The sequence below is a fragment of the Medicago sativa genome, chromosome 3, assembly GCF_051527215.1.
Source record: "Medicago sativa cultivar Bolivia chromosome 3, Bolivia_mono, whole genome shotgun sequence".
Classification (NCBI taxonomy): domain Eukaryota; kingdom Viridiplantae; phylum Streptophyta; class Magnoliopsida; order Fabales; family Fabaceae; genus Medicago; species Medicago sativa.
The window spans coordinates 9542289-9554315 of NC_140751.1; the positions used below are offsets into that span (position 1 = coordinate 9542289).

General features: G+C 32.2%; 1 protein-coding gene across 1 annotated transcript; it reads right to left on the reverse strand.

The window, feature by feature from the left end:
- Window positions 1-253: 253 nt before the first annotated feature.
- Window positions 254-7656, reverse strand: LOC146935529 (WAT1-related protein At5g07050-like). The gene is made up of 7 exons (XM_085750701.1): window positions 6994-7656; window positions 6721-6783; window positions 5917-6033; window positions 5473-5716; window positions 4947-5108; window positions 4210-4361; window positions 254-661 (listed from the first exon to the last, which is right to left on the reverse strand). The coding sequence occupies exons 1-7, from the start codon at window positions 7200-7202 to the stop codon at window positions 424-426; spliced, it is 1185 nt and encodes a 394-aa protein (XP_085606827.1). The 5' UTR covers window positions 7203-7656; the 3' UTR covers window positions 254-423.
- Between the last annotated feature and the right edge of the window lie 4371 nt (window positions 7657-12027).

Consider the following 12027-nt stretch of genomic DNA (forward strand, 5'->3'; position numbering starts at 1 on the left):
CGAACACTTAATCAACAAATGATGTTAAAGAGGATGCTACAAGAAAGATGATCAAATACATCAATGGATATAATTGAATCATCTTTGTGTTATTACATCCTTGTTGATTTTAACACACGTTTCAATGAACATAGTTGATTACAACCCTTCTTCCTTAAGCTTGAATCATTTAAGGGTAGTGAAAAACTTTGGTTCCAAGCCTTCTACCACTCTCTTAAATATCCTCCACCACAGTGCATAATTATGCTATATATAAGCTTAAATGTTGTCAAGTCTATATTGGATAAAGCAAATTCAAATGCTTTAATAGGGTAACAAAAAACAACACTTACACAATTGACCAACAAAAATTTCATCATTCGGTCCAATATTATAGTTCTCAATTGCATATGAATTAGATTACTCATGTCTTTGGTTATTGAATTAACTTTTATTGTAATTTATAATAACTAAAGAAATGTTTGATTCTTCTTTCTGATCTGACTTTACTTCACTGTGTTTATCAAAGGATGCAGAAAATGCCCCCATATTTCCATTTGTCCGAGCACTCTTTATAGGCAAGGGTATATCATCTGGAGACACTTTACATTCCACTTGTTCTTTGTGCTTTCCCCACAAAACAGAATATAAGCCTATGACAACCAATATGGAACCAATCACACTGCAAAGTTCAAAAACCAATTAATTATGTTAGATTTATGATTGAAAATATAAAAAAGGATGAAAACAAAGTAAACTTGTATTTAATAAATTTTCACAATTTTTTTTTTTTTTTTTATCTTGCTTATACTTTTAGTCCCCTATTTTTACCTGCTCTTTAAATTGACCCTGCTATTCTAAAATCCACAAGCTTTGGTCCTTGCCCTAAAATTCTTGACTAAAATATGGTGATTTTACATGTTTTAAAAGGTGTAACATATGATTTAATGGTAGAGAATATAATCATCCAAATAAATAAATTATTTAGATGTCAATAATTAAATTACAAAACTAAATAATTTCTAAAGATGATTTTTGAAGTATTTATGTTTTCTTGCAATTTCATGGTTGTTGATCATTCCATATCATCAGATCTTATGCCATATTATTTAAAATACGTCAAATCATAATAACTAAATGTTTTTTTGTTATATAATAACTAATTGTTATTTATCAAAAGTGTCAGTGAAATAAAATTTAGTGCAATTCTTATAAACAATGAACTGGTCTTTTTATGAAATAATTTTTTTTTTAAATACAGATGTCAACAAATAGCTATTTGATTCACATAAATGATGGTGAATTAATGGTGAGACCTAGATTTACCTTTGGAGAATTGTGGATACTTTAAGCATCAACCAATCAAAATTAGCTAAATAAGTAAATGAGCAAGTGATACCCACAACTTCCACTGTACTTCCCTAAAAAAAAATCCACTTACTTGCAAATTTGCTCGTGTGACTAATTTTGATTGGTTCATTGGTAATTCGATCCTATTCAATTATTATCTTTAAATAAAAATTAACAAATCAAATTTTGGCCAATTCTTGTCAAGTTTGAACTAAAAATAGGGTAATTAAAATAAAAACAACATTATAATATTGTACAATTTCGTTAAAAAATTTAAAAATAATTTTCATGGAGACTAACTATAGTCTTCATTTGATAAAAATGAACAAACATACACGTTAGTACTCCTTTGCACATTGGTATCTATGAAATGAGTTATGATATTTGTACAACCATTTGATGACAATTTTTATGACAACTTTTTTCTCTCCCTTTTTATTGGTCAAAAACAATAGAGAGAAAACTGAAGAGAGGGAGTACGAACATAATGTGAGTATGAGGGAGAAGGTCGTTCAAAATTTGTCATAAAATGCTTCTCCAAATATTATTTCTCTTATGAAATATAATATTTTGTGTAACATGTAGTACTCCCTCCGGTCCTATATATAAGAAACAATTGACTTTTTAGATACATTGGATAATTGATGTATTTGATCTATATTCTAGACTGGATACATCAATTATCAAATGTATCTAAAAAGTCAATTGTTTCTTATATATAGGACCAGAGGGAGTATTATTTACTTTTATGAATTTAAACCAAATATTTTTTAGAGGAAAATTTATTATTATTGTTATTGTTTTTTATTTACAAAATTAACATTATGATATTGATAATGTTTAAAAAATTGCCCTTATATTTATCTAGTATATTTTTTGTTAACCGTTTTTAAGAGTAAAGTAGACATGGCAACAAAACCCGTACCATGATTACCCGCCCGAACCAAACTCAATTTGAAGGGATTTTTCCGTTTTGACTGGGTTAGGGTATGTGTTTGCGTTTTCCCTAATTTCAAAACACGAGTATGGGACGAGTAACGAGTATATAGGTACTCACCCCGTACCCATACCCAAACCCGTTCCGAATGCAGAAAATTATTTTATGTTGATATGACATGTTATTTTGTTTGATAATTGTTGTGTTATAAAAACTACCATTGATATTTAAAGAAGCAACTAAATCAATCGGTCTAACAAATGTTAAAGTGAACATATTGCTGGATAATGCATTACAACATTTCTCTAAGGGTTGCAAAAAATCTTCTATTTTTTATTAAAAAAATTATTCAAAGCAGGGATAGGGCGGGGATATCCGAACCCGTCGGGGACAGGGATGTAGCTCAATTTCTCATCCATGTTAGGTATGGGTAGGGTAACATGTAAGTATATGAAAATCAGGTATGAGGACGGGGAATGTAAAACTCATCCCCACCCTGCCCCATTGTCATGCCTAGAGTAAAGAGTCTAAATCCAAAAAGAATTTGGCTCGAATCTAAATTCAAAAAATAATATTATTAACATATGATTTAAATTCATTTATTATTATAAAATATTATTAATTAAAAATATAAGCAATATAAAGCACAAAAGTAAATTCATTTGCATAACGTCTATTTATAAATAAAAATTTAAGATAAATGATAGGGTCCCAATTTAAGATAGAGAAGATTTTAAAACTCATTAATGTTGGTCCAATAGAAGAGGTTAAACTTCTATAACATGGTCAACTGTTGTTTTTATTTTTGTGTTGATGTAAGGCCAACTATTGTTAGAATCACAATTGAGAGAAGAATAGACAGATAATTTCACATCATGTCATTGTTCTAAAAATTTTGGAGTTAGATATTAATTGGCCCTGGTCCTACACACGAATCTTTAATAAAAAATTGAAACTAAACTGGCAACTTAATTAGCTTGTTAGTTGTGTGGTCACGATCTAAGAATTCTAATAAAATAGTTTTTAAAATTGTTGTAAGATGTGTTATTGCCTTTTGGATTTGATTGAAGTTCACTCATGATCAGATGTTTTTGTTATTTAGTAATACCTCCGTCCCAATTTAATTGATACAATTTTGTTTTTCACACATATTAAGAAAAATGTATTACCTCCGTCCCTAATTATAGGACCCTTTTGAAAAAATAACGGGAATTAAGATAGTGGATATTTGTATTAAATATGTTTGTAATTGCTATTGTTTTTACAATTTTATCCTTTAAGAGAGAGTTGGTTTATATTTTCAACATGTCATTTATTGTTGATTGAAGAAAAAGATGTATAATAAATAGGGGCATGTATGTAAAGAAATAATTAATGTTGTTGAAAATAGCAAAGGGGTCTTATAAAAAGGGACAAAAAAAATTCTCAAAAGGGTCTTATAATTAGGGACGGAGGTAGTATAAATAAAGGGGAAAGTGGAATATATTGTATTGGGAATGATAAAAGTAGTATTATTTAGTGTTATATTGTATTGGGAATGATGAAAGTTGTATTGAAAATTGAAATAGATCAGTTATTTTAGGACACTTTTTTTTAGAAAATGGGTCAGTTATACCGGGACGGAGGGAGTATCACTTATTTATATATTTATTTATTTGTGTACGGCTTTAAATTACTCTTTATAATCCCTTCATTAAAACAAATAAACAGCTCATAAAATGTGATATATAATGGGTTTTTCTAATCCCTTTGTATTTTTAGTAAAATAGTGAATCTATGATGATACACATGGAGAAGAAATCTAGTATTTTATTAAAATTTACTAAAAAAGATAATTGTCCATTTTTTAAATCATTTTTAGAAGGATAAGTAAGTAATTCAACATTTTCTAAGTGTGTTAGTGCAAATGACCAGGATAAGGGAGGTATTAATTCAAAAGTTACCTTCCAAGAAAAAGCTGCTCTGCAAGGATAAAGAAGCCCATAATTGCTACAATGATCATCATCAAAGGGCTAAATGAAGTTGCAAAAACAGGCCCTTTCTTTTTTATTACCAATCCTTGGATGTAGTATGATATACTTGATGTAACAATCCCCTGTAAAAAAATTTAAATAATCAACTACTAACCTATTATTAAAACAAAAAAAGGTATAATTTAGCAGTACTCATCTATAGGGGGCAATGAATAATAGATATTAAGAGGGGGGAAAAAGGAACAATAGATTTTTTTGACAGAAATAATTAACAACTGGCAAATTGGGTGAACAATAATAATACTTAAAAATAATCAAGGACTTTATTGTAGTATTTTAAATTAATATGCCCCTAGAGTGTGTCTTTATGCCAAAATTAGCTATCAGTTAAATGAAAGAAGATCTTAATTAAAACCATTCTCATTTGCTATTTCTCAAAAGACATTGAGGGTAATATATATAAATATATCAATGATTATAAATTATTTGCTTGCTCAAAAATAAATTATTTAGCTGCAAAACTCACACACCAAATAAGAAATGGAAAGTTGTGGGATCGAACTTACACCTCACTACTTGCAACTTTATACCTTATAAGGAGTAGTACTTATGAGACTATATATTTAAATTTAAAAAATAGTAAAATGATAAAATAAAAAAGTAGTAATATCTCTTCTAAATTACGAGGCTATATCAAATGTTCTTACCGCATAGGCAGCAGCTAATAAATTCATATCCCAACCAATTGTCCACACTGAATCCTTGTTTTCCATAATCAAAGTGGTAGCAAAAGCTAGAATCGTGCCAAAGAAACATATAAGTGATGTGAGTGTTAGCTGATGATTCTTGTATGTTTCTATTGCCTTAGCCTGTCCAATAAAAAAAACATAATGTACTTTAATAAATAATAAAATTAACACTTTAAAAAAATGTTCAATTCTTGCATTCACATGATCAACCAAGTAAGAATTGTGACCAATTTGGAGATCAATTTGTGAAACGTTGCTAAACAATTAGTCGCTAGATTTAGTTAAAAGCAATCACACATGTGAGAGAGAGACATGAATGATCACATCTCCATCCAAAACCCTAATGCATTGGGTTTATAGATTCTTAGTTGTTCAATATTCATTTTCTAATTTAATGTGAGACTTTTGCTTGAGAGGAATTCAATGCGAGAATTCTAACTCATATTAACTCAAATTTTGTTTATCAATTATCATGAGGTCTTACTTGTAAAACAAAGAGGGATGACCATGCAAGAGTAGCAATGATTAGTAAAATGGAGCCTAAGAACCAATTATCCTTGCTTGAGGAACTTGTAATGTTTGCATTGCTATGAGGTATATATTTAGTCCACATCAACTCCAAAACAGGCCCTTTGTACAAGGTCATCAACATTGCCCCAGCCACAGTTAAAATGGTTCCAATCACCTTTGCTTGGCATCGTAACTTCTTCATGTTGACTATTTCCATCCTTTTTTTCATAACCAATCCATAAATAAATAAAATCAAAACATAAATTAAAAACGAGTACTTAAAAATTGCACTTGATGTATACTAGGTTAAATTTAATTATTTATTTACCTGCATAAAAAATTTCACTTGATATGTATACAAGGTTAACTTGTCAAAAAAAAAAAATGTATACAAGGTTAAATTTAATTATTTATTTACCTGCATAAAACCGCCATCACAAAGGTCATAGCGGGAAGCATATTGCTCATTGCACATGAGAATGTTGGGGATGTTAATTTCAACCCAGCATAGTAGAAGTTTTGATCTATCACTGGCCTGTTTAGAGCATTTAAATGATTATAATTTAGGGATGGCAATTAGACCCAAACCCAATGGGCACCCGCAAAAAATACCCTCAATGGGCGGGTAAATACCCGCATTTTTGGGTATGGGCTCGGGCTCAGGTAATTACCCGCAAATTTGAACGGGTATGGGCGCGGGTACGGGAACTCTAGTGCCCAGCCCGCCCCATGCCCGCACATTATAAACACTATAATTATAATTTTATGTGATACTAAAATTAGTTAATTAATCCTTAGTATTTGATATTTATTGTAATATGCACTTGTTTTTTATATTTTAGATCTTTTCATTTGGTTAAATACTACGGTGTGCAATAAATTATAAGTTGATTTAAGAGATTTTATATCATATTTTAAATAAGTTGTGATATTTTTTGTCCGTTTGTTGTTAAAGTGTGGGTAATGGGCGAGGGTACGGGCTCTTAGATGCCCATAGGGTACGGGGAAGGGCACCAAACATGTTACCCACAAGGGTTTGGGCTCGGGTACGGGGATTTTTTATGAACGCGGGTATGGGGATGGGCACTATAGTACCCTGCCCAAAGGGTACCCATTGCCATCCCCAATAATTAGCATTTTCCTATATTGATCTAATGTGCTCTAATTAATAAAATTATGTATATATCTATATATAATTTATGCATTCAGATTGGGAACTAACCCAAGCAATGCTAGGAGTAAAATTTGCATGAAAATTGAAAATGTAATCTTTGGTTGATCCTTCCTGGAAAAAAAACCATATGTTAGCATTTATTTAAAAAGCAATTCAAAAACTCAAAATATGCTGAATTTCTTATATATACAATCAAAAATCCATTTTTTTCCTAAATAAAAACCCAAAATACTTTATAATATATATATATTCATTTAAGCATCAAAGCTTTTGAATTAAGAAATTAAAACAAAACTTTCTATATATAAAGGTTATACATACCTTTCGAAGACAATGGCGAACGGAGCTATAGCAATAGTTGCAAAAGCATGGCGATAAACAACAAGGACATAATGACTCATGCCTCCATTGAGAGAAAGCTTGGTTATAATGTTCATGCCTGCATAGCCAAATTGTAAAAGGATCATGGCAAAGTAGGGTTTAGAGTTCTCAAGGTAGGTTGCACAAGATCTAGGCTTTTCAGCGCCCATTTTAGGATTTGAAGAGAATAATGAGGATAGGATAGGATTTAGGTTAGTAAAAGAGTAGGAACTCTTGAGGAAGGTTTGTGCAATTTCTTCCTAAGTAGTACAATGGGATGGCTCCTATTATTTATACAATATGCATTCAATCATTTATCTACGTCATATTGAGTGTTTTTTCTTCTTTCTAATTCTTCTCTCTCTCATGGGCTTAGGAATCATATTCATAGGGGGTATGGCGAATGCTTATAATTGGTCACGGGGATAGAAAATTAGCAAACAAAATAAATAATTAATTGACTAATGGTTAAGATTATAAGAGATGAATTGTAAAAAAAAAAAAAAAAAGATTATAAGAGATGATTTTTTTTTATTTGTGTGATCTAAGAGATGAAAGTTTACTGATTTATTAATAACATTAAAAAATAAAGGAGCCAACTTCATTTCCAAAACGAATCTTTTTACAACAACGATTTCGTAATATATATTTTAAATGGAATCTCAACATTAGTTATTTTTGGGATAATCAAAATTGGATTAAAGAGAGTATAAGAGATACTATTGCTTGGAATAAAATTGTGTTAAATTTGTCCTCGTGAGTTTAGCTCAGTTGGTAAGGACAATGCATTAATATATGTAAGGTCTGGGGTTCAAACCCCGGTCACCACAAAAAAAAAAAGATTGTGTTAAATTTAAAAGAGGTGCATGGATTCGAATTTATGGAGTTCCTTTGCAAGCATGGAATGGGAAATTTTTTAGATTATGTGCTTTAGATTTTGGTCGATTGTTGAGGGTAGATAATTGCACAGTTGCTAGAGAAAGGTTTGATTATGTTCGTATTTTATTGGCAACTTCATCCCTAGAGGTTATTAATGACGAAGCTGATTTGTTGGTTGATGATGATTTGGTGAATATTAAAATAATGGAGGAATGGGGATTCTCATTAGGCGAGGATGCTTGTTTGTTTGAGGATACTTCGATTTGTGATGAAAGTGAAAAAGCGAAAGTACATGGTGATTTTGTTGTGTATAATGATGTAAAAAATTTGGTGAATGAGATGACAGAGGAATGGATGGAGGAGGACCGGTTGCGGAAACAATAATTTAGTTTGCAAGATAATAATGAGGATGGTACATTTCGTTCTAAAAATATGTCAGAGGATCTTCATTCAGTTAATCATCATGTTTCTGCATCCATGGTTGCAAGTTCGTGTTCTAGTGTTGACAAAGGGCCGATTTCTCAGATTGATCCGACGAGGTGTGATGATTCTTTAGGAGGTGGTCCATGTGTGGGAGGAAAGATTGGTGAGAATCAGCTTAGGGATACTTCGATTTCTCCTACCGTTAACTTAGCTACCATAGGTGACCAATCAAATGGTGTGGCTACATGTACTCATAATGTTGTGAACAGGACACCTGGTAAGCGTACTAATTCTTGTCCTCTAGGCCGTACTCGTTCGGTGATATCGAGGCTGTGGAGTTTGGAATGATTATGTGATCATAATCATGGGGATGTGGGAGTCATTTTTTCGTCTAGAAGATGGCGTAAGAAAACAATTCAATCTTCACAAGGGCATCAAGTGAATAAGAAAAAAGTGGTTAGTGTTTTGCGTCATCATATAATGAGTCTTAAAAAGGTTGCAAGGATGTCGGCTAAAGAAAGAACAACATTTATTAAGGTGTTAAAAAAATAGGTCTGTAAGCGTCAAGGAGGTTTTATAAGTAATGGAGTGAAGGTTGTTGGGAGTGATAGTAACTCAGCGGATAATTCTCACGCTTCTATACTAATTATGATGCTTATGTTGATGCGATGTTTAAGATGTTGATGTTTATCATTTGATGTTGTTGACCATTAATGTCATAAAGTTGTAAGTGTCGGTCTAAGTTGTGAAGTCGTAAGAAGTTGTCCAAATTATTGGAATCATATAAGTTGTTTAAGAAGTTCAAGATGTCTAAGTTGTAGGAGTTGAGTCCATTGCATACTCATTAAAGATGGGGGCTTTAGGCCCGGCAGCCTTTGTGCTCATTAAAGTTGGGAGCTTTAGGCCCGGCAGCCTTTGTGCTCATTAAAGTTGGGGGCTTTATGCCCGGCAGCCTTTGTGCTCATTAAAGTTGGGGGCTTTAGGCCCGGCAGCCTTTGTGCTCACATGTCGAGAGCCTAATTACGCTCATTTACGTTGCTGAATGGTACCACATGCATTTGCATATCAAGAAGTTTCACGATGGTTTAAAGTTGTTAAGTCGTTAAGTTGATAAGGGTTGCATTGTCAAGTCGAGTTGTGTTGTCGAGTCAAGTGTTAAGTTGAACATGATATTTAATGATGATGATATATGATGATGGTATTTGTTTATGAAATGATAATATGCTAAATGATAAATGTTTGATACGTTAATAATATTTTATGTTGCTAAATGCATTTTAATGAATTACATGCTTAATTTATTGACTGTGAAATCTCACCCCTTCTGCTTGAAAATGTTGCCCTTCGTATGGGTAACTTGCAGGTAATAAAGACTAGAAGTGTTCGTGAGTGGACTCCTCACTTTGTGTCTAGGTGCTCTGATACGTAACGGGATGGGGCTTGCTTTCATATCTATTCCTTACGTGTCTTTTATGAACCCCTTTTATGACTAAGTATTGAACTATTTTATGAGATTTTTGATAAGGCCTGCGTGCCAAGACTTTATTATGCTGAATTATTTTTCGCTGCATGGTTTTAGAATTCGATGTTGAATTTGAGAGATAATTATTATTATCCATTTTATGATTTTTCAAGAAGTATGTGACACTCTGTTATGATTTAAAATACTCTGATTTATGATGAAATTTTTATGTTGGGAAAACGGGGTGTTACACTTCCCAATTCTCTCAAAATTTGTGACCCAAATCCTTGTTAGAAACCATAATCTACTTCCCAACCTAGGATCAAATTTTACTAAAGAAAGTACAAATCATAAGAGGAATTCTGGTTGCAATGAGGGATGAAGAATTCATTGTGATATGATTTCATGGAGAAAGAAGGGAAACATGATTCTTAGCTTTGATTTCTAAGCTTCTTGGAAACCTAGACTCTCTTGCTCTTTTTTCTCCTAAGCTTTCAAGAAGAAGTTGAAAGAAGAATGGGAATTGATGAAAGCATTTCCATGTAAATGTTTCTGAAAAATTGTGAGTGGAAGTGTGTTATGTTTTGTGATTGTGTATTGAGAAAAGGATAGGTGGACCATCAAAGAGAAGACAATGCGTATTCCCCACCTAAAGGCATAGGATTAGGGCAACAAAATACAAATCATGTGCTTATCATGTGGGTGAGGTGATATGGTCGATCTCGTATTCAACACATGGGTGAGTGAAGAATACCGCCAAAAATACAAATAGTGTGTGTGTAGGGGGAGTTACGCCCCCTCGTGGGAATTTGAGGCTAGGACGGTTAGCAGGAGGAAAAGGGATAAAAGAGAAAAGCAAACAAAAAACAGGGATCAAACTATTCTTACATAAAAACATATCACTCACATCGGCCTTCTGGAAACAATACTAGGCAGGGTAGGAACACTTGAACTTACTACAAGTACTTCTGGTACCGTTTACGGGAATCGGTAAAACTGACACGGACCACTTCATACTTAATGGTTTCCATTTTCTCCGATTTTAAGAAAACTGGGAACAATGGCTCGTGGAGGAACATCAATGAATCATACAACAACCTAACACACTACTCAACACGAGGATGTGTTGGCAGCAAGCAATGCAACAAGAGATAAATAAATTAAGGCAACAAAACAACGCATTGCATGCTTCCATAGTCGTGATTCAACAGCAACAACAACAACATGATCATCATGCCAAGGGAGAACGAGACATTGACGACCTCAGTAATCATGAGCCACTTTCAGATGAAATCTTGAATGATGTCGTCCCACAAAATTTTAAACTGCCACCGCTTGTATTTTTCAATGGAAAAACATGATCATATGATGTTTTGATATGGGGAACATTTAATGTCTTAGCCTCGTGCTTGGGGGTTGTGGACCACCAAAGAGAAGACAATTTCATACCCCCTCTTAAAGACATATGATATAGGCAACATAATAAAGATCACATGCTTAGCATGTGGGCGAGGTGCAAATAGAGAGTGGGGGAAAGTTACGCCCCCACGAGGGAAGTTGAGACTAGGACGGTTAGTAGGAGGAAATGAGATAAAGGTGAAAATCAGACAGAGAACATGAATCAGACTATTCTTACACAAAAACATATCACTCACAAAATCAAATTAATTTTAATCAATTTTTTTTTATAAAAACTAATGTTCGTAATATATACGCATTAGCACAATAAGAATAGCAGACAGATGGACATAGAGTGCCCGTTGAAACGCTAGTTAAAATAAAGGACATATATAAAGAGAATAAATGGTTTTGGGCTGACTTTGTAACTTCTAATTATACCCTTAAACAAGTTTGCATATAAGAATGTTATTTGTTGGTGTCATTCAATAAGATAATAATTTATATCATATTTGATATATCGGTGGTGTCATTGAAAAAATAAGTATAGTTTGTTACAATATAAAAATAAAAAATATCTTGTATTACTTTACTATGATGACTTTTTCACTTCCAATTATACCATTAAACAAACTTACCTATAAGAATGATATTTGTTGGTGTCATTTTAAAATATAAGAATTTAGATTATATATTCGTTATGTTATTGATGTCAATGAAAAATGTATAATTTGCTACAATATGAATGTCCAAAATATCTACATCTATAATTTTTTTTAAAATCAATTTTTTTTAATTAAATTAAACTTATAAAAACTATTGTCCGTAATTTA

Excerpts from the sequence above, each read along its gene's own strand:
- LOC146935529 (XM_085750701.1), bottom strand. The coding sequence starts at position 7,202 with ATGGGCGCTGAAAAGCCTAGATCTTGTGCAACCTACCTTGAGAACTCT. Across the intron at positions 6,034-6,720 it reads TTACTCCTAGCATTGCTTGG|GCCAGTGATAGATCAAAACT; the intron begins GTTAGTTCCCAA and ends TGCTCTAAACAG. Across the intron at positions 4,362-4,946 it reads TATTAGCTGCTGCCTATGCG|GGGATTGTTACATCAAGTAT; the intron begins GTAAGAACATTT and ends ATTTTTTTACAG.